Source organism: Xyrauchen texanus, chromosome 6 (genome assembly GCF_025860055.1).
Source record: "Xyrauchen texanus isolate HMW12.3.18 chromosome 6, RBS_HiC_50CHRs, whole genome shotgun sequence".
Classification (NCBI taxonomy): domain Eukaryota; kingdom Metazoa; phylum Chordata; class Actinopteri; order Cypriniformes; family Catostomidae; genus Xyrauchen; species Xyrauchen texanus.
The window spans coordinates 48,667,021-48,693,538 of NC_068281.1; the positions used below are offsets into that span (position 1 = coordinate 48,667,021).

Below are 26,518 nucleotides of genomic sequence, written 5' to 3' on the forward strand. Positions count from 1 at the left end.
CAATTAGTCAACACGTCTAATTCGACTGTCAAAGTTCACAAAACTTGAACTCCATGTGAAATCCGTTAGGGGATTCCCATTGAGTGGACTGTATTTTGCCTTGCGGAATTTCGCTGTGCGAAGGTAAATGTGACAGCGCATTTAGAAGAGCTTTTTTGCTCCCAGCTATGGAAAGGCCAGTGCACAGAAATGAGACACACTATCAATATTTAGGTCCATTACAAAAACTTGTTTTTTCCAGCATACAGCTACACCACAGTCATAACTTTGGTCAGATCATCTCACCTGAAGCTCAGTCTGGAAGAAGAACTTCTGTGGACACTGTGAGCAGTCGTAGATCTTGTCCTCCTGACCGTGTGCAGTGAAGATGTGCTGCTGCAGTTTGCACGCCTGCACGAATACTGCAATGGGACAGAACTACATGCATTAGATGCATTAGAACTACTGAAAAAAAAAAAAAAATCAGAAAACAATGTTCTTTTTGTCCATGTCAAATATTTACATATCAATAAATAACAGAAAATATTTATTTAAGCAATGTTTTTGATAGTTCTATGAAGCTACAGTACATGTCAAATAAAGTACATTAGAGTGATAAAAATGTGAAAGATGCATTTTCTCTGTGGGTCTCTTCTCGCAATTATGGACTAATGCAAGAGGACAGTGGAATGAGACGGTATTGTTCCAGTATACAAATGACATACAATGAAATACAAGTCATTTGTATTTTACAATAGCGTATGGTAAAAAAATTATAGAATTTTTACAGTGAAAACATGCCACAGAAGGATATGCCTTTGACAGCCCAGAGTAAATACTCTGACTCTATGTTCATAATTAGGGGCTAAACACAGAAGGTATCCATCATTGTGTCTGTTAGTCGTCGTCTTCTTTTCACTGTCTATGACAGCCCACAGAACTGGAGGAAAGTTATGAAATTCGGCACACTGAGATTGAGGACTATCTGGACTTATACCAGAGCAAATTTTGGGTCTACATCTCTAGCACCACCAACAGTTCAAAGTTGCACTTATGTTGCTAACAGCTTTGGAATCATGGTGCCTAGAAACAAAGAGCCGCACACCAAATAGGTCATGAAGCTATATCTATGCAATGCTTTGGCATATTCAAATTAAACTTGGTATATCTTGGTATATGTCATCACAACATAACCTGAGGGTACACCTCCAACATGATCACAAGGGAGGTCGGCATGTTGTTTCTGATTCTTCTAGTTCCCTAGGATCGGCCACATTATGCAGACTCACCAACAAACAACATCTATCAGACATGTTTGCATTGACTCCAGTTTTTTACCTTTCAAAACTGAACTTCAGCTTAACATGCATATTAAAAACGTGATGGTTATGGCATCTCCCGTTAAGCCATCAATGATTTGAAAATAGAAGGTTTAGACAGTCACTAAAAAAACTGGTGCACGCTTATCAAGATTACTACGGTAACCTGAAGGAAGAACAGATAGATGCGCTCTGTGCACATTATTTCATCAAGTTGGGCAGCGAATCTTCACTAATGACAAAATATCTTATGTACATTTTGTTAATGATTATTTTATAACAGCCTATAATAATGAATAGACGATACACTGGAACAACAAGATGCAATGCAGCAGCCAAAGACATATGTCAGACATATTAATATATACAGTTATGTACATGTCATTGCCCCTCAAAATGCCCACCCCTAGTTTGCATGATCAGTGATGAGTATGGTTCCGAGATTGCATTTTCCCTCTAACATTGGATTTTTACTCCACTGAAGGTTAGGTTTAGGGTTGGGGGGTACAGTTTAAAAAACAAGCATTCCTCTTAACTGTATTACTGCCTGTGCAACTGAAAACAACTCGCTTCACAATTTGCTTTTGGCACCCACCGTGGATATTATGTTACCCGTCATGCTAGGCAAGCTCCGAGTGGGATGTCAACCGACTTGGGAGGCGGGCGTGCTAACGAGGAGGCTAAAGGCTACAGCCCCTAGTGTCAGTCACTAGTGTGCCTCTTGAGGCCAAGGGAGTGAGGTTTACATACACCGCACAGCTATCACATACCAGCTGGCTCCCATTACAATAACACCCGGAAAATGCAGCTCTCACATGCCGATACACTCAACAACACTTACCACTTTGGCCTCTGGGAGCAATGTTTTGAATTTCAGTAAGGACAGACTGATTTTAGCTAAAGGAAAGTCAATCTACTTTTTCCGATTTCACTGTGAAAGTAGTCTGACATTTGGCAAAGCTCCACTTACTGGTCAAAAAATATTATTTTCAATCTACTTTTTGCTTATAACTTCTGAATAGTTTGGCATAAAATCAGTAGACTGGTCTCTTTAGATTCCTTGGGGCATACAGAATCAAATAAAATCCATGTCAGCCATTATGAATATTGTCATAGAATACTACATTTTACAAACTCGTTGGCACATTAAAACTTGGCATGTGCCATCAGCATAATACCTGTAAGGTACATAAGTCGTTTGGGGCCAAAAAAATATAACAAGGTTTAAAATTCCTTATAACGTTTAACTAATTTTGACATAGTGTCATGGTTGGCCATACTTCCTGTCCACAATTTTGAATTTCACTAAACAAATTTCACTTAAGCCTTTTTAAACACAGTTTTCATTAGAACTTTCCCAAATTTGGGTCAGATCAACTTCAGACCATGCTGGAAAGACAAAGACCAAACTGTTTTTGTTATACAGATTATTGAATTTGATGGCAAGATGTCAACAAGGATCTGAGGCTGTATCTCAACTTTGCATGATCCTTGCAACAATACCATGACAATACCAAATACATTTGGTGACAGCACCACCTACTGGTCACAGGTTATAAGCATTTTAATTTACATTTTAAGTAATTCCACTTATGGCTTATAAACCACCTTGATTTGACCATCTCTGGTGATCATTTTAGGCAATCAAATATTATTGCCATTGTTGTTGTTGCTGTGCTTTGCTGCTTGCATTTATATTATTACTCTGTTCAGATTAGTAAAGCTTGAAAGGCTCACTGCTATAAACATACCAGTGGAAAATGCTGTCTCTCAATGTTACTTAATGGAGATAAATGAAAAAGGAAATCCATTAATAAAAATACACTTAACTTAAATGAGACAATCGTGCCTACAGTAATAGTATAGAAGTACTGATTTCTGTAGAAATATGAGAAGTAGGACACACAGGCTTATGTCTCTTTGTTTAATCTTGATTGTTGTATAGGAGAAACAACTTTGAAGAGCTCATTGTGATAGTCTTTCTTTGTGTCTGCTCCATTACAGTTAAATTGAGATTTAACACCCTATGGCAACATTTGAAAGGAGAGTGTCACGGTGAAAAAGTGAAAAAAGATGCTGGTAAATACAAATATTTCCAGTCCTTTGGATTTGCATCATGGGAGAAGCAATTCTTGCCATGTGAATGGAGTGATCAAAAAGTGGCTTATATTCACATCCAGCTGGAAATGTGACAGAATTTTACTCTGTTGTGTGGGTCACAGAACCGTTATTTATTTATTTATTTATTTTTGGAATAATGGTCAGTCCAGTGTCTGGAATAATTGCATACTTTATTTAGACACTACTGGGACACACTGGAAAATAAACAAGCAAAATAAACAAGGAATTGCCATCGGCCTCAAGTGCATAAACACATTCTATTAGTCGACAGAGCTAATTATTACATTATTAATTATTATTAATATTCGTGTGTGGAGTGGGTCAATGTGTGGGGCGTGGGTATATTTTTATAGGTTTATTTAATTGTTGACATTATTTTAATTATTTATTTATTTTTCCTTCACCTGTACTTCTTGTCTTTATGACTCAGCCTTTGTATTCATCCATTGTTGGATCTGTGTAATTTTGTACATCTTATAGAACATTTACATTGAACCTTCTGTTCTTCAATAACATTTAAAAAATCCAGTTTTAGCACAATGTGTGGACTTTTCAGATGACCCCTTTACTCACCGTATGAAAACTTTCCAACTTGAATCAATGTAACTTTAACGACCTGGAACCAATTTGCGTGAGGCTATTGATTTGATATGGGACGCATCAATTCATATTTGAAGATGGGACGATCCCATATTTTACAGGACACGTGGCAATGCTACATGGAGGTCTAATACTTTCTCATAAGCAAAGCTTGTGAAAATTGTGGGTTTATTGGGAGAAATTTTATTGGCAGATGGCGCTTTGCATCCTGCCCCCTATGCATGCATCATTGCAAGCATATAATTGGGAATGTAACGCCATCATGACAAAATTTCACCTGAACCTGTGCTTCATCATTGTTTCAGCATCTTCACGAGTTGATTGATTATCTGCTTTTCTGTGGTGCTTTGACGACCAAGCTGCATTTCTCTATGGGCGCTGTGAAGCAGGGGCTGGACTCCAAGCAATGTTTGCATGAAGTTAGCAATTTGCACAGTTAGTAATTTGCATAAATTAGGCATGGATTTTGTCCCTAGTTGGTTTGTTTGAGCCAGTGCTCGACACATTACTACATGCCAGAGCCCCCTCTATGAGGTGGATGTATGCTTCGAAACGGCAGCTCTCCTCTTATTGGTGGTCTACTCATGGTGAGGACCCAGTGCGTTGCCGTGTTAAGACAGTGCTGCAGTTCTTGCAAGAGAAACTGGATTCTGATCTGAACCCGCCCAAGTGTACATGGCAGATATTGCAGTGGAGCATGTTATGTTGGATGGTTTCCTGTTGTGTCATCCTCTGGTCATCCTCTGGGTTGTCCTTGGTAAAGTGTGTTGGGGATCTTCTGGCCCTTTTGGTCTATGACTCTTGTCTGGAGTTAGGGCCTGGCTTCTCAAAAGCCGTCCTAAAGCTGAGGCACGGTTTCGTGTATGAAGTTTTGACCCCCCCCCTTTAGGGCTCAGGTGGTAACTTTAAAGGATTACAACAAGCGTGGATTGGCATGCCACATGCAGGAGCAGAATATCATATAAATAAATACATACTCCTCTCTCTCACTGTTAATTGCATGCCAGAGATTAACCCCCCACGTGTCAATGCTGGCATGCATGCTCTAGGTTGCTGAGGTAATCTAGAGTCATCAAAGCGGCCAGGGTGAGCCTTTAAGTTCACGGCTGGATGGGTTTTGCGTCAGAAAAAATGCATGCATCACGCCTATATCCTATATATATAGTGAGGATGTCTTCAAAAATAATGCCATAAATAGTTTTCATTTATCAATTAACATCATACAAAGTCCCCAATACACCTAGGTACACCTGGACACAGTTCCCTTACAACTCAGTCCACTTGAACTCAGTCCTATATCACCCATCTGAAAAACTAAGTGCCCCTTAAACTGAATAGCTGGTTGTGCCACCTTTAGCAGCAACAACTGCAAAAAAACATCTGATAACTGGAGGTCAGTCTTTCAAAACGCTCTGGTGGAATTTTGACCCACCAGTTCTTTGCAGAACTGCTTTAGTTCAGCCACATTTGATGGCTTTTGAGCATGAACTGCCCTTTAAGGTCCTGCCACAGCATCTTAATCAGGTTCAAGTCTAGACTTTGACTAGGCCACTCCAAAACATTAATTTTGTTTCTTTTGAGCCTATGCTTTGGTTCATTGTCTTGTTGCATAATCCAGTTGCGTTTGAGCTTTAACTCACAGACTTATGACCAGACATTCTCCTTTAGGATTTTCTGGTAGCGAGAATTCATGTTTCCCTCAATTATTGCAAGTTGCCCTGGCCCTGAAGCAGCAAAGCATCCCCACGCATCACACTAAACACAACCATGCTTGACTGTAGATATGATGTTCTTTTTTTGGATATCTGTGTTTGATTTACGTCACATGTAACAGGTCCCCTGTCTTCCAAACAGTTCCACTATCGAAACATCAGTCCACAGAACATTTTCCCATAAATCATCAAGGTGTGTTTTGGCAAAATTCAGACGAGCCATAATGTTCTTCTGGGTTAGCAGTGGTTTTTGCCTCACCATTCTTCCATTGTGATAGTGGAGTCATGAACAGTGACTTTTAGTGATGCGAGAGAGGCCTGCAGTCCTTTGATTTTGTCCTTAGCTTTTTTTTGTGACTTGGTGAGTCGTCGCTGTTCTCTTGGAGGAATTTTGGAAGGTCTGCCACTTCTGGGAAGATTCACTACTGTGCCAAGTTTTCTCCATTTGGAGATAATGGCTCTCACTGTGGTTCTTTGGAGTCCCAGAGCCTTTGAAATAGCTATGTAACTCTTCCCAGACTGCTGTTTTTCAATCACCTTTTTCCTAATTATTTCTGGAATTTCTGTCGACCTTGGCGTAGTGTGCTACTGGATGAGACTTTATAGTCAACTTCATGCGGCTGAAAAATTTATATTTATGTGTTGATTTGTGTTGACAGGTCTGGTTGTAATCAGTACTGGGTGAGTCACCTACAGCTAAACCAGATTATGAATGTAGTTTCATAGATTTGGGGATTTAGTAACTACGTGGGCAAATACTTTTTCAAACAAGCCAAGTTGGTATTGGATAACTTTTTTGCTTCAATAAATAACATTGTCATTTAAAAACTTATTTAAAAAAAAAAAAAATAAATTATTTACAGCATTGCCCTTATTTGGGGCAGTGGTGGCTCAGTGGTTGAGGCTCAGCACCACCAAGATGCCACTGTTGGGCCCTTGAGCAAGGCACTTAACTCCAGGTTGCTCTGGGGGGATTGTCCCTGTAATAAGTGCACTGGAAGTCGCTTCGGATAAAAGCGTCTGCCAAATGCATAAATGTAAATGTAAATTTAAAACAATTAAAAAATTGTTTTTTTACAATTTACTATGAGTTATACACAAAAACAAAAGAAGTCGGGATGGAGGCAAATACTTTTTCATAGAACTGTGTGTGTGTGTGTGTGTGTGTGTGTGTGTGTGTGTGTGTGTATATATATATATATATATATATATATATATATTTTTTTATTTTTCAATTATGTAAAACTCTGGGATTTCCCCAATGTACGAGCGAATATTCACAAACGTGAGGGACAATCAATATTTTACATTGGTGTGTATAAATGGTATAGTTTATATATAGTGCATTTTTTTCGTCACTGTACTCCCAGAAATATTGAATTCTTTCCACTGTGTTGACTTATTGGCCCAATAAGTCAACACAGTGGACAGAATTCAACATTTCTGGCAGTACAGTGAGGAAAATAATTACATGTTTTATCCAGTCTGTTCACACACACATTTGCACATTCTTCAAAAACCTTTAAAAACCTTTATGCATTTACATGACCACAAAAGCTGCGTTCTTTCCATTTTGAACATATTTTTACATTTGCTGCTATTTTGTATCCTTTGTACCATACTAAATAATCAAGGTTAAATATATTTTTTAGCCACCGGACTTCAGGAGGGGAGGACAAGCTAGATTATTTCACAATTGTCAAGTTACTATTTGAACAAATTATGCCATATTTACAGAGTCAGACAGCATTATTGAGTGTAAAGTGTACAGTTTTGTTGTGTAAAATGAGACTAAAGCTCATGTGTGGCACGCGCGTGTTTGTTCTGCGCTTGGGCTCCTCAAGGGCCAGTAGAGCTGCTTTCTGCTGCAGGCTGCCTCACTTCACAAAGCTGTCAAATGTGTCCTGTGAGAGCCATGCTTCTGACGACTCCCTGCTGCCTCTGGATGACTCCTCAACTCCCCCCTCACTCCTCTCTGATCCTCCCTCGCTTTCCTTGTCACACTGCGTCTGTCTCTCCCCATCCGCATCCCTTCACTTCTACTCACTCACTCTAGAGTCTTGAAACAAATCTGTACTATTAGAACTAGTTATACTGAAATAATGAAAATACATTTATATAATTAAAAAACTTCCATGGATCAAATTAAATCTCATCACAATGGGCATTAAATATGCAGAAACAAGTATCCCTCACTTGTAATCAAACACAAATTTGTCCTCCACACTTTTTCTTTGGGTAAATGTGTTTATGTTCTGAGGCCAGGTAAGTTTCAGTTTAGTTTGCATCGACCCTGGGTTATTTGGTCCCATGAAGGCTTGTCGGCTTTTAATAGTGTTCATCGCCATAGTAACTTGTGGGCGGCTGTGGCTCAGTTGGTAGAGTGAGTCGGCCACTAATCGCAGGGTTGGTGGTTCGAATCCACATGCCGAAGTGTCCTTGGGCAAGACACTGAACCCCAAGTTGCTCCCAATGGCAGGCTAGCACCTTACATAGCAGCTCTGCCGCCATTGGTGTATGAATGGGTGAATGAGACGCAGTGTAAAGCGCTTTGAATACCGTTAAGGCTTAAAAAGGTGCTATATAAGTGCAGACCATTTAACTTACGCTACACATCTAACATGTTCCTTAGCAGGTTTTGTTCTGGGTAACAGAACAAAACAGTGACATCTCTGACACAATCACGTCACTCCCATTCTCTCTTAAAACGGATTTGACCAAAAACATTTTTAGAAATCCACAAAATCAACTCTTTATAATAAATTATTTATTTGAAAGTCTAAATATAAACTTTCGGCAGATGGATATGAATTTTATTAAGATACAGCAAAATTGTTTTTAATTTACGTACCTAATAAAAAAAAATATATAATATTCAGCAAATCTATAAAACAGCTAGTAAAATGGATTAATATAATACCTGCTAATAGTGATCAAATTTTAAATATTAAAAGCTTCCACCCAAACCTCTTCTTTCACGAGCTAGAGATGAAAATACAGTATTTCACAAGGGACATGCTGGAACAGTATTTCACAAGTTCAATACAAGCGGTACACAAAAAGCCTACCTCTAATTGCATGGCAATAATTGCATACAGTATTCCGAGTGCTAAATTTTTAATTTGTAAATAGTAGCCTAGCCTATAATACTTTGTCAGCTCTTTTATATTTTTATCACCAGCAGTCCTCATGAGCTCTCACAGCAGTCGCTGTGTTTCTTCTTGCTGTGTAAATGTGTTTTAATCTATTGTGCAGTACAAAATCTGTTTTCATTTTTCATGTTTTTATAACAATCGCTTGTTATACTGTTTACATATCGGAGTGTCTATTTTCACCCCGATGTAAATATCATCTGCCACTCAATGCAACTATTTTCACCCCAGTAGTCTTGTGGAACCACAGAAATATGCAAAAAACTAAACATTAGGTGTCGCTGCAGTGGCGTTGGGTGTAAAGACGGTGTGTTAATGTGTATGGTTCGAATCCGTGATTTATCCAACTATTTTTCCCATAAATACTTTAATACCCACATATAGCTCTTTGTGCATATAAAAGGTCTGCAAAGTTACAAAGCACAAAGTTCACACAAAGCTTATTCTCGCCAACAAACAACACTGCTCAAGAACTACAAGAAATAGCTGGTTTGCAGTCCAGCCATTTGTTCTGTAAAGTATCTTCGTCACTATGTAACACATTTGCATAATGCCCGCCTATTGGTTACTTTGGCTGCCCTGGTTATTGCCAGGCCAGGATGAGTTAGGTTATTGATGTCACCATGTCGAGAAGACACTGTTTTCTTTACTGCAAATGCAAAACGTCTTTGTTTGGACTTCCAAAGGCAGACGAGATGAATATTTTTATGTTAGGATCAATATTCTTTATACCACATCAGTATCGGAAGTATTGATACTTTAGTATCAATCCACCCTTCCCTAACGGTTACTCCTGAAAGATGGTGCAGTTCCCAATTTATTGGTACAATCTGGTGCTTCAGGATAACAACCTGTTAGTAGGCTCGATTATTTGTGGAATTATCTGATATCGAGAGTTCAAATGCGGAGTTTTGTGTGTAGCTATGGTGTACACCTAGTGTAGAGCTGTAGGCCTCTGCTAAACTGCTAGCTAATTCTATTATGTTGAAATAGTTTTACTAATCAGCAGCAAAACATTTACCTACAATTGTGTAGAATTCTGCAGATTATTTGTCGTTCTTACTATCATGAATAGTGATCCACGGTAGTGCTCATCTAACTTGCAGGGTTGTAAGGGTTTACAATTCAACTGTAACAAAAACTTACCTCAAACTGTAACAAAATGGTAGATCTCATGAGTCTAATATAATTATATAATTACAAGCTGTAATGTTACGGCCGCTATTCATGATAGTCCACGGATAACTTGCTCACTAACTCTCCAATACCCCTGTAATTCCAACCGGGAGTAAGCCTCTGTTCTCCATTTATAGCTCTGCCATAATAAGTTTGGCTACACCCATTTCAGCAAAAGATGACTAACTTAGATGCACTATGTTTCTTTTACTTGAAGGTTTGTTTGGTTCACCATAATCAACATTGTACTTGTAAGAAAGCTACAAATTTAAAACCTACCACTGTGAAATGTCCTTCTCAAGTCATGCTTGTGAAGGTGGTTTGGGTCAATGTTCTTCTAAACTTTCATTATCGGACTCAGGCTAGAGCTGGTATGGCAAAACTGATGCCGTTACCATAGTTACAATAGTGTTAACAGAGCTGCTCAGGAAGACTCGGGAGCTGAAACTCGGTTATGTAATGAGTGTTTTTAAAGGGATTAGTGGAAAGGAGGAGGCGAGAACCGGCTTGACGATATAAATAATAGTTTATCGAAGAACTAAACAAAAAAATAAACACACAAAGGTGTTGGACAGCTGCCCATAAATCTCTCTCTCTCTCACACTGCAGCTTCAAGTCGGCCTTTATCCCTCTCTGAGGCTTGATTAGCCTGATTAGGGCCCTCCGCCCTGTCACAGTGTTACATTTCCGACACACGCTCTACGCTTTTGACCAATCACAACAGACTAGACCAGCTGACCAGAGCAGGCTGGGCTTTTCAGAAAGGGGGGCTTTATTCAAAAATGTATGGGAAGCATTGGGAATTTATGAAATATTCAATAAGAAAGTTTGCTATTAGGTTTGGAAAATAAATTGCCAAAGCCAGAAGGGTTAAGGAGGATTCCATCATTAAACATATTATTTTTATATATGGAAAACATAATTTGTCTCAGATAGACATTTTAGTTAAATTACAATTAGAATTGGATCAAATATTTGAGAATATAGCTAAAGGAGCATTTGTGAGGTCAAGGCGTAAATGGTTGGAAGAAGGAGAAAAGAACTCAAAATTTAAATAAAAAAAAAAAAAAGTTTCTTATTTGGGAATCAAAATATGTAAAAATCAAATGGAAAGAATTTATTAAAATTATCTTCCATTAATTGATAAAGTACAAAAGAAATGTAATTCTTGGTTAATAAAAGATTTATCTTAGATTGGTAGAATATTGCTATCAAAAGCTGAAGGGTTGTCAAGATTAGCTTATACAACAATGGTTTAGATGCTCCAAAGTTAATTATTAGTATTTAACTAATATTATTAGTATTATTATAAGTTAATAAGAAAATGTATAATTTTATTTGGAAGAATAGGCCACATTACTTAATAGAGACGTATTAGGTAATTTACTTCATCAAGGTGGTTTAAATGCAATTGACTTTGAAGTTTCTAATACTATTTTTAAAATTAAATGGATTCAGAATTGTATCAAATCTAATAACATATTGTGGTATTATATCCCAAATTTAATTTTTAACAAAATTGCCGGTATTGAGTTTCTCCTCAGTTGCAATATTGATATTAATAAAATCCCAATTAAACTATCTAACTTACATAGACAAGCTCTGTTATCTTGGTTGCTAGTGTACAAACACAATTTCTCCCCACAGATGTTTGATTTGGAATAATAAAGATATTAAATATAAGAATAAAACACTTTTTTTTTAAATATTGGTTTAGAAATTATATTTTATTGGTTACACAGTTGCTTCGACATGATGGTCACTTAATTTCATATGGAGAATTTCTAGATAAGATTCAAACTTAAAATTGGATGGTATAAGTATTGTTGATAAAAAAATGCAACAATAACTTCATTAGACAGATCTGACGGTCTTTTAGGGTACCCCCAGCTAAAAGTTTCTGGAATTCACGCTTCCAGGACATTGAGTGGGAGGAGGCTTTTATGGTTTCCAGGAGATACTGTGTCATCAATAAGATTAGAGAGATTTCATTTAATTGTATTTATCCAGTAAATCAGGTTATAAAAAGATTTAAGAAAGATATTGATTTGAAATGTGTGTTTTGTAATTTGAATGATATTTGTCATCTTTTTTTTATTTTATACATTTGCACTAGATTGTTCTGGTGTGATTTTAAGGAGATTTCTGGATCTGATATTACTTTGGAGGGCCAAAATATTTTTTTTTTTACACTAGGCCTATAGAAAAGAAAATTTGTTTATTATTTTAGGGATATATCACATGTTGTTGGTCAAAAAGTACACCTAGTTTTGTACAATTTAAGTTTGAGCTTTCTCAGTATCTTAAAGCATTGGGTGTAAGGAACACTAAAGCAAAAAAGACTATAGATTGTTGTAAAGCCTTGAAATATTATCCTTTTTAAGGATTTGAATTTATTTTGTAATTAGAGATATGTTTTTGATTTTAATACCCCTATGTATATAGTTCTTGATTGTTATTTTGTTGTTAATTTCTTTTATTTACTTGTAATATTTTGTATTAATATTGTTAAGTTTTTTGATTATTTACTGTTTTTAGTTCAATTATTGTTATTGTCATTCTGTATTTGATTATTGTGTGATTTTGTTACCAAATATAAAAAAAAAGAAAAAAAGGGGGGCTTTATAGAGAAATCAGAGGATGAAGAGAGGGGAAAATAAATATACAGTACAAGACAAATAATGTGTTTTGAACATTAAAGCATGTAAATCTATTCTAGTAGACCCCCAAAATAAAATGATAAATTAGCATAATATGAGCTCTTTAATAGTGATGTTATTTGACTAACTGGGACCCAGGTCAGGAAGCAGACAAAATGACTTAACATCCCTCTGCAAGCTGCATTCAGACATCACAAAGGTCACATAAACTACGATCTCTTTCAACCAAAGCACTGATTGTAAATTAAATTATTACAGATCATAGTTTGGATGTATTCTCTTTGACTGAAACCTGGCATAAACTGGATTAATATCTTAGTTTACTCCCCCAGGTTATTGATATAAACATGAGCCTCGTCTGAAGGGTCGAGTAGGTGGTGTTGCTACAATTCACAGTGAAGTTTTTGGTGTTACTCAGAGGACAGGATATAAGTCTTTTGAATTATTAATGCTTAACATGACATCGTCAGATATAATTAAAAAGTATCTGTTGTATTTTGCCCTTGCTACAGTATATAGATCACCTGGGCCATATTCTGATTTCCTTGGTGAATTTGCAGATTTTCTATCAGATCTTGTAGTTACTGTTGATAGAACTTTAATTGTTGGTGACTTCAACATTCACATAATGACACATTTGGATTAGCATTTTATCATTTTATCTGCATTTTATAAAATGTGACAGGACCAACTCATTGCCATAATCATATGCTAGATTTAATTCTGTCATATGAAGTTGATGTTGATCCTATAGAAATTCTGCCACAGAGCATTGACATCTCAGATCATTACTTCATCTCTTGTATGCTGCGATTAGCTAATGTCACTCAATATACACCATGCTATTATTCAGGTAGAACTATTCATAACCACTAAAGATAGCTTCACTAATAATCTTCCAGATTTGTCTCAAATTCTCAGTGAGTCAAAAAGTCAAGAAGAACTTGATGTAATCACAGAAAATATAAATACAGTCTTCTCTAACACTATTGATAATGCCCCCCCTCCTGTAGATTCTCTCAAGAGAGCAGCTTGGGAAAATAGAGCACAAGTGGAAGAATATAAAATTAGATATTTCGCAGTGCATGGAAAGATAGAATCTGTAGCTACAGAGAGGCACTAAACACTGCCAGGTCAGGATATTTGATCAAACTCATAGAAAATAACCACAACAATCCTAGATGTTTATTCAGTACTGTGGGTAAATTGGATAGGAATTAAGCCTCGACTGAATCAGATATTCCGTCGCAGCATAATAGTAATGACTTGAATTACTTTACTGATAAAATTGAAATCATCAGAAATAAAATGGGAATTATGCAATCATCTGACACAACACCTCAGAAAACACTGTCTCATCATTTTCCAACAAAACTTATAGAAACATCAAAAGCCACAACATGTACAGTATGTTAGATCCAATACCAACTAAGTTTAATGCGGTATTCCCTCCTCGCTATCCTTAGGACATGTCCCACGAAACTTTAAAATGGCAGTTTTGAAACTGCTTAAGAAGCCACAGCTTGATCCTGGAGAATTGGCTAATTATAGACCAATTTCAAATCTCCCATTTATATTGAAAATACTAGAAAAGGTAGTGTCCTCCCAACTATGTTCATTTCTAGAGAGAAATTGAACATATGAACCATTTCAGGCCCCATCACAGTGCAGAAACTGCTACAAATGACCAGGGGTGTAAAGTAACAAATTACAAATACTCATGTTACTGTAATTAACTACTTTTTCCCAATAATTGTACTTTAAATAGTTTAAAAATGGTATACTTTTACTTTTACTTGAGTATATTTTAAGTGCTGTAACTGTGCTTTTACTGGGCTATTTTCCCACCATCTGTGTTTGCTACTTCCCAGTCCTGATTTTATTTTTATCTATCAACATGATTGGCTAAAGAGAGTCTCGTGACTCCCGTCAAATCAAATCAGACGTAAAAAAACTTGAATGGCAGCTGCAGATCTGGCGCCAACTGTGGAGAATGCCTCAAGCATAGTTTACAGCTGAACATCTCTGCCACACTTGGAAGGGATTTTCGCAGTGAAAAAAGCCAATTGCTTGATCGTGTCATGTAAGTTTAACTTGCTCAAGCCAGATATCAACATTAATCCTGCCTCTAATTTGAAGAAACATATCGAGGTCAATTTCATATTTCTATTTTCTAGATTCTGCGTGTCTATAAAGTAGCCTGTAATTTAACTATCTATCACTGAGATTATTGGGCTGCTGTGAGAGATTAATGCAATGTTATCAATAGAGCTGGGCAATAAAATGATCTAGATATGATCTGTTTATCAGAAAAAGAGAGATGTCCTCGATCAAACTTTTGAGTAGTTTTCAATAATGAAAATTCTCTCATCATTTACTCTTCCTGATGTGTATGACTTTTTGAACTTTCTGAACTTTTCTCATGGCTGCTCTACCTCCTCTATTGTGCAGGACATGATGTGCCAAGTGATCCTGCTTATTTTTACCTTAGTCCCTAAACATAAACTTCCTGGTTACTTCAGTTGGTTGTGACACTCTCCAAGGGGAAGACACCGCAGAGACCACATCCCGCCCAGAGAGGGGGAGGGGATATTAAGTGGAAATACATCACATGGTCTTGCCGAGACTAGTCTGAAGTCTGCCATGTGGAGAAGTCCCATGGTGGGTCTTGCCCAACTTGGGGGACGAAGCTCTACAAGCATGGAGACCGGGGCAGAGGGGCCTCTGCCTAAGGAAGATGCTGTTTGCCAACAGGGAAACATATTTCAGCGGAAAATACGCCGCAAGGGGTTGCCTACAGGGAACCAATGCATGCGAGCATCTATCCCAGAACGGGGCTTAGTTAGCACCAGTATTGGGCTGGCAGTGAGTTTCTCCGCCAAACTCACCTCGTGGTATGCAGCTATGGCCGCTACGTACACCTTCATGGTTCATCCCTATGGTCCATCGGAGCCGTCCGGGTTTGAGTATGTGTGTGCCGTTGGGGCGCTGGACCTGCCATAGAGAGATAGAAGCCGGTGGTCAGGGTGAAGGCCGAACACACCGGTTATATGACCCAGGGAATGAAGTCTCGGAGCGCCCAGGCACAAAAAACAACAATCATGGCAGTCAGAGGGCGAGTGATGTCGACCGCATCCAGCAATAACACACAGCCGAAATGGCATCTTTAAAAAGACGTGTCTTGAAAAAGACTTTCCAGTGTGTGCCGCTCTTTTAGGAAAAGGAAATTAAACTCTTTCAGAATATACTCTTTTAGATCTGCTGAAGCACCCAGGAGCGATCTCTGCAGTGCACCCATGCAGAGAGGGGAGAAAGCCGCTGTAATGCACCGTAAGGATCCAGCATGGGTGAGGGATGGAAATTGTTGCTCAGCTTGAACCATCGACCGTTCGGCTCCGAAGAGAAAATCTAATGAGCAGTATGCAGCGTCACCTCCTTTATATCTGTATGTCCAGGGGGGCATGCAAATACCACTCGCCAATTCTCATTGGCCTTTTATCAAAGATCAGAGGTGTCTCTGGCTCTCAAAAGTGACTCCTCGTGTCACAACATCGACACAACGTCGAGTGAGTGACAGATATTTTAATATAATTGTTACATACATTATGATTTAAATTGGTGATCAGTGTATTGAAAATAACTTTTTAATCTTTTAATATCTGTTATCATGTCTGCCTTTTATTTTTTTGGAATCAGATTCATGTAGTAACATAGATAATTGATGTATTTTAAAAGTTGGCACACAGTGTTCATAAATGGGGCATAGGTTTTGCATCCCAGTACTCAATACTCACTACTCATGAGTACTTTTGAATGAACCACTCTTTTACTCTTACTTGAGTACTTTTTAGGACATCTACTTTTACTCTACTCACACAAATATTTTTTGGGAACTATCAATACTTTTACTTGAGTATGATATTTTGGTACTCTTTCCACCCCTGCAAATGACTTGCTCTTGTCATCTGATTGTGGCTGCATTTCTCTTCTAGTGCTTTTAGATCTTAGTGCTGCCTTTAACATAATAGATCACAACATACTCTTGGATAGGCTTGAGAATTATGTTGGCATTTGTGGACTTGCATTAGCATGGTTAAGGTCCTATTTAGCAGTATGTTACCACTTTGTCTGTGTAAATGAAGAATCAAATCAAACAAAAGGTTTAGGGTCTCTACTTTTCTCATTATATATGCTTCCCCTAGGAGATATTATCAGGAATCGTGGAACATGTTTCCACTGTTATGCTGACAATACATTTTATAATTTTATATTTCTTCGAAACCTGAAAAAATTTCACAATTCTCTAAATTAGCAGTGTATCAATTAAATTAAATATTGGATGGCCAGAAATGTCCTTCTACTCAATTCCGACAAAACAGATGTACTAATTATCGGACCAAAAATCCTCTAAAAATAAGACACTAAAATATAATTTGACTCTCGATGGATGTACTGTTACATCGTCATCTACAGTGAAAAACTTTTAAAGTGTTATATTTTAAACCAGTCGATCCTTTGAAAATCTAATGTCCAGTGTCTGTAGAACAGCATTCTTCCACCTCAGAAATGTTGCTATACTACGAAACATGCTGTATGTTGCAGATGCCAAAAAATTATTTCATGCGTTCATGACCTTAAGACTAGACTATTGTAATGCATTACTGGGAGGATGTTCTGCAAGTTCAATAAATAAACTTCAACCTCAGGATATCCCAAGGATAGCCGTCCGGCTCTGAATCCAGCTCCGTTCCTGCTAGGTGTTACTGAGTGATAATGACTCCAGCTGGTGCCAGCCAGACATCACTTCAGTCTACTACGATGGTCTTCAGAGGATGAACTGATGCCAACTCCAACCGTAAAACATGGGATAATTCAACTGCCTGAACCTTGGACCTAGGATGGACCTCACCGAAATGACCTGCTGGTTGAACTGTGATGCACCTCACTGATCGCTGCCTGCATCACCTTGGTCTAATGATGGACTACACTCTTAAAATGGAATATATAGACTATCAATGAATTGCCAACAGAAGCCTTAATCAGCCAACTAACAATGGGCAATGCATGTGAGCTTCTGCTGTTATCCAGGATTGATTTCAAAGACATTAATCATTAATTTAACATTTCAAACAAAATCTTTGTTTAAACAATGGCCCTTAAAACTTACTTGATTAATATTTTTAAACCATCACTTGCACTACACAAAAAAACTAACATTGGCATTATATTCATGCTGTTTAGCCAGAGGGGAACTGGCCCCCACAGTGAGTCTGGTTTCTCCCAAGGTAATTTCCAATCAACCAACATCTTATGGAGTTTTATGTTCCTTGCCACAGTCGCCTTCAGCTTGCTCACTGGGGTTCTAAATACAATTATTATTTACCTATTTATATTTATACACAAATTACAACCATATTTTAATCATCCTACACAATGATGACACTAAGGCTTTATAGATATTACAGTTTCAATTTCTATTAAAGCATAATTTTCTGTAAAGCTGCTTTGTAACGATGTGTTATGAAAAGTGCTATCCAAATAAAAATTACATATGACAAATTTGTTCCCAAACACACACACACACACAGAGAGAGAGAGAGAGAGAGAGAGAACTGTACCTGTAAAGCAGACGGGGCACTTGAAGGTTCCTCCCATCCCCTCAAAGCTGTGCTCGATCAGGTGACACTGCAGCTTCGCAGGGGAATCGAAACTCTGACTGCACATTTTACACTCATGATTGAGACCTTCCTCTGAGAATACACAAATACACAATGTGTTATTATAAAGGTGAACATTTTGGTGTGTCATCGTGTACTTACACTGACACCTAGTGGTATGGAAGTAACATCATTCAAACTCAATAGTTTAAATTTACAGATGCCATTGTAGAAATTAATTATACATGTTAGACATTATTGACTTTAATCCTTGAGTGAAAGTGTCCAATAACAGGGCTGTTATTGTTTATTTAAACTGGTTCATTTACATGAAATGTCCGAAAGAATAATTTCACTTAAAAGATTTGGGTTTTCCCAGCTCTTCATGGGAGAGAGAGGAATGTATTTGGTGAGTGTGTTTGATTTCTTCCTCGACTCCACTGCTGTGTTCACAATACAATGTGACAAAGTGTTTTGTGACATTACAGCACTACTTGTTGGAGAATGTAGCTTGTTAATGGAAGAGATACACTACTGTTAGTTAGAAGTATCACTATTTTTTTAACAACTCCCCAACATTGATTAACATGAATGAATGACATTATAGGTGAAGTGATCCGTGACTCTCATGAAGGTTTGTGTCTGGCATATGAGACTGTTACTGTCAGTCACACTACCAGCTGCGGCCCACCAAACCACCAGATGACACAGATGGGTGTTTAACAAACACACTTTAAACACTACACTAACACACCTGGGGTGACAGCACATTTAACAAAACAGAGGTCATCTCATGCTACATCAGAAAAAGCTCTTGTCCACTGTAAATGAAGCAGCAGTATGTTACTCTGGTCATCACTTTGTCAGCCAACATAATTTTTTATTCTGTACACAAATTTATAATGTAGGCAGCCTGATCTCATGAAATGTACGTGAATGTGGTGACATTTTTGCAAAATGATATGATGTAATTCCTCAAACGTATCGCAGCAGTTCAAATCAAATGTCCATTGTGTGGCACTAAAAGCAAATTAAATGTTGTCCAAAACAGATTAGGTTTTTAATATATCTAGTTGTATCTCGACCACTCATACGCAAGAAACCTCCACAGACATTGAGAATAATTTGAGTTGAATGAGATCACAAAGCTGAGCACAAAATCCACTGTGCAGCTCGCAATACATGTAGACTATATATTTAAATATTTAAATCACAGTATTTGCACTTTAATGATCATGTAGCAAACTGTTTATCCAGACAAGTGAAGAGTCCTTCAAAACATGTAAAATAAAAGTACAATTAAAAATAAAAGTACAACGACTCAAATTGAAGAAACTGCAACAAAAATATATTAATACTGTATATTAAAATGTAATATTCACTGCAGTAATATTAATAACAATAATAAATAATGATTATATAATAATAACAAAAAAATAAATAAACAGATTTAGGGCCCTACCTAACACTTAATCAATGCATTCTTAATTGAGAAACATTTGAAGAAAACATGCATTTCTTTTTATTTGTTATTTGTATTGAAAAAGGAATGTGTTCAATGGCACATTACTAAATTTGCATATTTTTGATCTGATATAAACATTGGTATTGAAAATCATGACATTTTACTGGTATCGGTACTTACAAAAATTTTGGTACCGTGACAACACTTCTCATTACCCTAAATCTAACTGATAGTGTCATAAAAGCAAATGTGAGATGAAAACAGACGCGGCGTCAACCGATTTTGCCGGGGCTTCAGCTTTGAAGCATGTTTTGAGTGTAGCCCCGAATGTATTTTGAAAAGTTGACTGACAAATATGAAACCGGACAATAGCCTATGTAAACCCCCGAAATCATAAGTTGCCTTATTTCATTGTGCTTTGGCTTTGCATATACTGCATACAGCCTGTAAAATAGACATAGGTCTTAAAAATAATCTAGCCTATAGAATAAGTTTCTTTGCTGTCGGTAGCCTTTGGGCTGTTTCTTCCTCTCTGTTGAATATGCAGCAGGTAGGGGAGGAGTTGACATCAACTAACGTTACTTTTTGGCAAGTTAGCAGGAAAGACAGCAAAAATGAAGCAAATGAGGCTATGGGGATTTTTCCAAAAGAAGTCAGTGGGTAGCCAGGAACACTAGTTTTATCACACTGCACTTGTAACGAGAACCAGCAGGTAGATAGCTGTGCAGTGTGTAAACCTCACTGTCCTGACGTCAAAAAATGTACAAACGACTGACGTAACTTGTTAGCTACTTGTTAGCGCATCCGCCTCTCACGCCGGAGACGTCAGTTCGAGGTCCGTTTGTAGTGTACTTTTCTTGTTTATCAGGTGTTGTTTTCTCTAAGGATAACCAATGAGCATTAGCATAAAATGTATGTGTGACTTGTTTTGTGATATTAGTTTGTAGTAAATATACACTTTGATTTGATTAAATGGTTTTGTAGAGGGTAGCAAAGATGAGCTACAGACTGAGGAGCCAGCAGCAGCTGTGCCAGAATCAGGCATGGAAACTGGTAACAATTAATCAGTCACTTTACTTTAAAGTTAAAAGTGAAACATGGTTTATCTCAATGCTCCTAGTGATCCTAATGAAAGGATTTTGATAGATGAACATTGAGAATTATATACAGTTCGATGCCATGGTGTGTCAATGAACTTAGTTTAAAGTCATTCATGTATTGCTTTAACTTAGGATCTTATACATCATTTTGACTATTTATGTCAAAAAATATAAATTATTTATATTAAACATTTTTTTTTACCTCACTTTACTCACTATAATATAACTCTTTTGTGATGACTTTATGGTAATGTACATGAAAATTCAAGAATCATGATAGAACTTTGGGCAATCCCACTGATCTGCTCTTCCCAATACATTTACTTCAATGGTATTGGTCTACAATTTGACATATGTAGCACTTGATGAATTAGTTGTTTGAAGCTGATTTGCAATAAGTTATGTGCTGTATCTGTTCTTTTGCATCACAGATGATTAGGGGAGGAGAGAGGATGAGTTAGTCGAGGATAGTACTAGAGTGGAAGATTTAGGAACTGTAGAAACAGGCCCAGCCAGAGCAAAACTCAAAGAATACCCTCTCACCAGCTCTGGACTACAGAGAAGTGATTGCTAGTATGAAAATAAAATTGTCTGGGCTAAGCCCCGGAAGTCCTTCAATGCTGGAAACGCCTCTGGATGAAAAACACAATTACTGAAAGAACTACGTCATTTTGTGGTGCTACTATGACACTTTCGGCTTATGTGTTGACTCGTGTGTTCTTCAGGACTAGTACCCTGGTCCTTTGCATTGCAAGTGCAGTGCTTTATCATTTGAGCTACCACACCAGTTGATCACAATGAAACAAGCCTGTAAATGTAGTTGGTTATGTAATGCAATACAAATATGTTGTAATATATATATATGACTATAATACAAATGCTATAATACAAATGTTTTGATATCATAAGATCGCATTGTGTGAGGAACAGAGTAAAAATATGTTTTTGTGAACAGATAATCTACTGTTTTAATTGTGATTTCTGTGAAAAGGAATACAATTGTTGTTGTAGTGCCTCTAGTGTTCATTTCACCAGGAAACTGCTGCCATACACGCAAAGAGCCATATAAGAATCAGAATTTTGAAAAATGCAGATGTAGTAATGCAGTATTAACTCCCTGTACTGTACAGTTTGCAGATTGCATTAGGAGTTGACGGAATCGATGTGTGAACAGACATTATCATTCTCAAACACTAGTGCATATATACATAAAAGTCAAGCATTAGCATCATTTCATACAGCACCAGATCTCTCTCTCTCTCTCACACACACACACACACACACACACACACACACACACACACACACACACACACACAGTATTTATATCATTGTGGGGACTCTCCATAGACTTCCACGCATTCTTGGATTTTATACAGATCTAAAGATCATTTATATCCCCTAAACCTAACCCTACCCCTCACAGAAACCTTTTTGCACTTTCAGAAAAACATCGTTTAGTATGTTTAATAAGCCATTTCCCTCGAGGGGACCACTGGCTGGGCCCCACAAGATAGGTGATTCCAGGTTTTACTAACCTTTTGGGGACATTTGTTCCCAACAATTTAGTACAAACATGTACACACACACACACACACACACACACACACACACATTAATATCTTTCAGCCAACACTAAATAAGGGTTCCCTTGCAACTCAGTACACTTGACATTGCATAGCTACGCATATGGGGAGCACCTTCTTAAAAGACCTAGTTGAAACCTCTCTACAATAACGGCAATATTCAAACATTGGCTATGGTGTTTGAACGCCACCTGTTTTGGTGTGAAACTGTCCACTATAAAAACATGTGCACAAACACCATTTCCTCAGAATTTCTTCCTTCAAGACAGCGGGATCTCTTGTCTATAAGCCCTCTACCTTCGCCGTCGATATACACGAGTCAGCAGGTGGAATCTTCGCAGGAAGACTATCCGCTCCCCTACAGTGCTCCGGCAAGTGCATGTTTTCCAATACGCTATGTGCGAGACGAGCTCCGACCTTCTGAAAGAGCGGGCGGCCTCGTCTCGTGCATTGGTTCTGACGCTGGGTATAATAATGACGATGTCATGTCTCTCACTCCATCAGGCGAGTGGTCAGTGGATGATGCTGCCGATCCTCCCCCCAGCTAGGGTGAGGAACGTGCACGCGCTACTGACAGGGAGATGCTCGGCATCCTTACAAGGGTGGTTGAAGAGCTTCACCTTGAATAGTCACCCCAGAGGAACCTGAACGTCTTGCCTCAATGAATTGTTCCAGCAGTCCGGACGCCATCTAACGGCAGCATCCCGCAAATCTGCCCCATTCTTCCCCAAAGTTCATAAGGAACAATCCAGGTCCTGGCGTGAACCCTTCTACAGCACACTCATGCAGAATCCTCTTTAATGTGGATCACGGAAAAGAAAACAGTTATGCCCAGTTACCCCCTGTGGAGGAGGTGGTAGCAACACACCTCTGTCCAGCGAGTAACAGCTCCGTGCAGTGGCGGTGCTCCAGGTATTTCAAGTCAAGCTCCTCAGGAAAATGGACAATTCGCTACAGACTTGGTGCTGCATACCACGAAAGTCGCTGTGTGTTGCGCAGGCCATCAGCAAGTTCATGGGCAAGCTGGCAATTCTGGATCGACATATATGGCTGACCCAAATAGAAATGAGTGATAAGGAAAAAAATACTCTGTTGGATGCTTCAGTGTCTCCAGCTGGCCTCTTTGGCGGCTCTGTGAATAAGTTTGCTGAGTGTTAGTCAGCAGCAGTCACAGGCTATGTGACACTTTATGCCCAAACAGAGTATATAACAGCAAGTTCGCCCTTGCTCTGTTTCGAGCCAGCACCTGACTAAAAGTCCCAAACCTCACCGGCACCTGCGTATCAGCACATGCAGCGAAAGCTCTCCTGACGGGCACCAGCAGAGCCCACGGTTCTTATCGCATGTACACCCACAGAATTGGTTTGCTTTGATAGATTAGAAGGATGCATACTTTCATATCCAAATTGTTCGACATCAAAGGATGTTTTTGAGATTAGCGTTCGAGGGAACAGTATCAATTAAAAATCCTGCCCTCCTGACTGTCTCTGGCTCCTCGCAGATTCACAAAGTGCATCGATGCGTTCTCGCACCTCTGAGACTAAGTGGCGTACACATCTTTACTACCTCGATGACTGGCTGTTACTGGCACAATCAGAGGCTTTGTTAGGCCAGCACAGAGACTTACAGCTTCAGCCTTTCTAATGTGTCTGTCTCAGTTCAAACTGGGGAGAACACTTCAACTTAAGCTGTTTCAGAAAACATCAGAATTTATGGCGGCTCTTACACATGAGACCTCTTCGGTGTGTGCCACGACGTTTTACCAGCCAGGTGTTGCACTGGGGCAAGTTGTCACACATCGCCTAAAGCTATCAACTAAATTTCTAGCCTTAAAGGCTTTTCAGTAAGAAATAGCAGGTTATAGCCTGGTTCGCTCAGACAACATGACAGTTGTGGCATATATAAACCACCAAGGCAGAATTCAGGAGACTTGCCCCTCAAACTGTATTGAGGATTTGGGAAATATTTGGCTAAGCAGAAATATATTTGCCTCAGTGGAGAATGACCACTGTCCTCTCTGGTATTCTAAGTCCCAAGCCCCGCTGGGAACAGACACAATGGCACACAAATGCCCAGCAAACGCAAATATGCGTTCCCCCGGTATGCCTTATTCACTTTGTCATATGCAAAGTCCAAGAGTACAAGAAAACGGTTCTATTATTTGGGACGAAATAACCCAACCAGCCATGGTTTTCAGAAATGATGGAGATGGTGTACACCTCACAGGGATCGCCTCTCTCAGGCGCGAGGCACAATCTGGCATCCCCAGCTGTGGAACCTGCATGTGTGGCCCCTGAACGGGCGGACTACACGTGCCAGAACTGACGCTTTCAGTCAGGAACACCATTTTACAGGCCAGAGCACCGTCAATGAGATGCCTCTATGCACTAAAATGGAAGGTGTTCACTGATTGGTGTCTCTGCCCCATACATTAAATTGGTATATTTCTTCAAGAGTGATTAGATGCAGGACTCATCAACGCTCAAAGTGTACGTGGCAAATATATTTGCGCATCACGCACATGAAGCCAGTGCCTCTATAGGTATGCATGATTTAATCATAAAGTTCCTTAAAGGAGCGAGACAATTAAACCTACTTCGGCTGGCTACGGTCCTAAAAGCTCTCACAGGGCCCCATTTCGAGCCTTTGGACTGCACATGCTCTCCGTTAAGTCTGCACTACTGCTGGCTCTGGCCTCAATAAAATGGGTCTGTGACCTGAATTCACTATCAGTCGACAATTAATGTCTGGAGTTTGGCCCCAGTCTTTCAAGAGCCACTGTCAAACCCAGGAAAGGCTATGTATCCAAGGACCTAACCACACCCATCAAAGCACAGGTGGTTCACCTTCAGGCCTTCTTCCCTCCTCCATCTAATTTGGATGAGGAACAATCATTGCATTTGTTATGCCCTGTGCAGGCACTAAATGCATACTTTGAGCGTACTTGCCAGTTCAGGCTGTCTGATCAGCTCTTTATATGCTATGGAGGATGCACAAAAGGAACGTCCATCTACAAGCAAAGGCTCTCTCACTGGATTGTCGATGCAATTACCCTGGTTTATGAGTCGCAGTGTAAGACTTTCCCAATTATTGTTAAAGCACACTCAACTACAGGCATGGCCATGGATGAATGGTGGGTCCTTACAAGACATATGTTTTGCAGCAGGATGGTCCTCTCAAAACACATTCGCAATGTTTCACATCCTATTCGTAATGTCTCTTCACAAGTCCTCTCTGTTTAGAGCACTTGCTATTCTTTGGCCAAATAAATATATACTTATGCCCTTCCCTTTAAGTATGGGCTCCCCATTATTTTCACAACCGTCTGCATTCAGGTTGTAATAATTTACCATAAAGTAGCAAGCACTTTCATTATAAATAAACTCCCGTCCCGACTGGGTTCATCAGGAGTTAATATATACTATTTGACTATAGTTCATATATTCGTTATGAGTGCTCTCCTCCTGGCCAACACAAGGATCACTCACTGTAGCATACTCATGTCGCTCACCGTCCCACAAGACCAAGTATTCTCTCTGGGAGTTATGTTGTGTAGTGCGGAGTGATGGGATTCTGTTCCCCATATGTGTAGCTACGCATAGTCAAGTGTACAAAGTCATACGGGAACGTCTCAGTTACGTCCGTAACCTCGGTTCCCTGAGACAAAGGGAACGAGACATTGCAAACGCTAGCTGCACTACAAAACTCAAGAGTTATTGAGGCATGAGTGATGCGCTTCTTGTTCTCAGTCAGAAATTCTGAGGAAATGGTGTTTGTGCACCTGTTTTTATAGCGGACAATTTCGCATAAAAACAGGCGGGTTCAAACACTATAGTCAATATTAGAATACTGCCATTATTGTGGAGAGGTTTCAACTAGGTCGTGTAAGAAGGCACACAAAGTCTCAGGGAGGTTACATACGTATCCAAGATGTTTCACACACACACAGATACAAACACACACTCTGTGCGTCTTTGCATCAGTTTCTCCA

At 38.8% G+C, this 26,518-nt stretch overlaps 1 protein-coding gene across 4 annotated transcripts in view; it reads right to left on the minus strand.

Moving 5' to 3' along the window:
- LOC127644620 (zinc finger protein 521) overlaps positions 1-26,518 on the minus strand; it is a 201,369-nt gene that overhangs the window by 15,192 nt on the left and 159,659 nt on the right. For all 4 annotated transcript variants that reach the window (XM_052127884.1, XM_052127886.1, XM_052127883.1 and 1 more), the window contains 2 exons: positions 18,338-18,469; positions 286-401 (listed from right to left, as the gene is read on the minus strand). In XM_052127884.1, the coding sequence (XP_051983844.1) occupies positions 286-401; positions 18,338-18,469 (248 nt within the window). The remainder of the gene's footprint in view (positions 1-285; positions 402-18,337; positions 18,470-26,518) is intronic.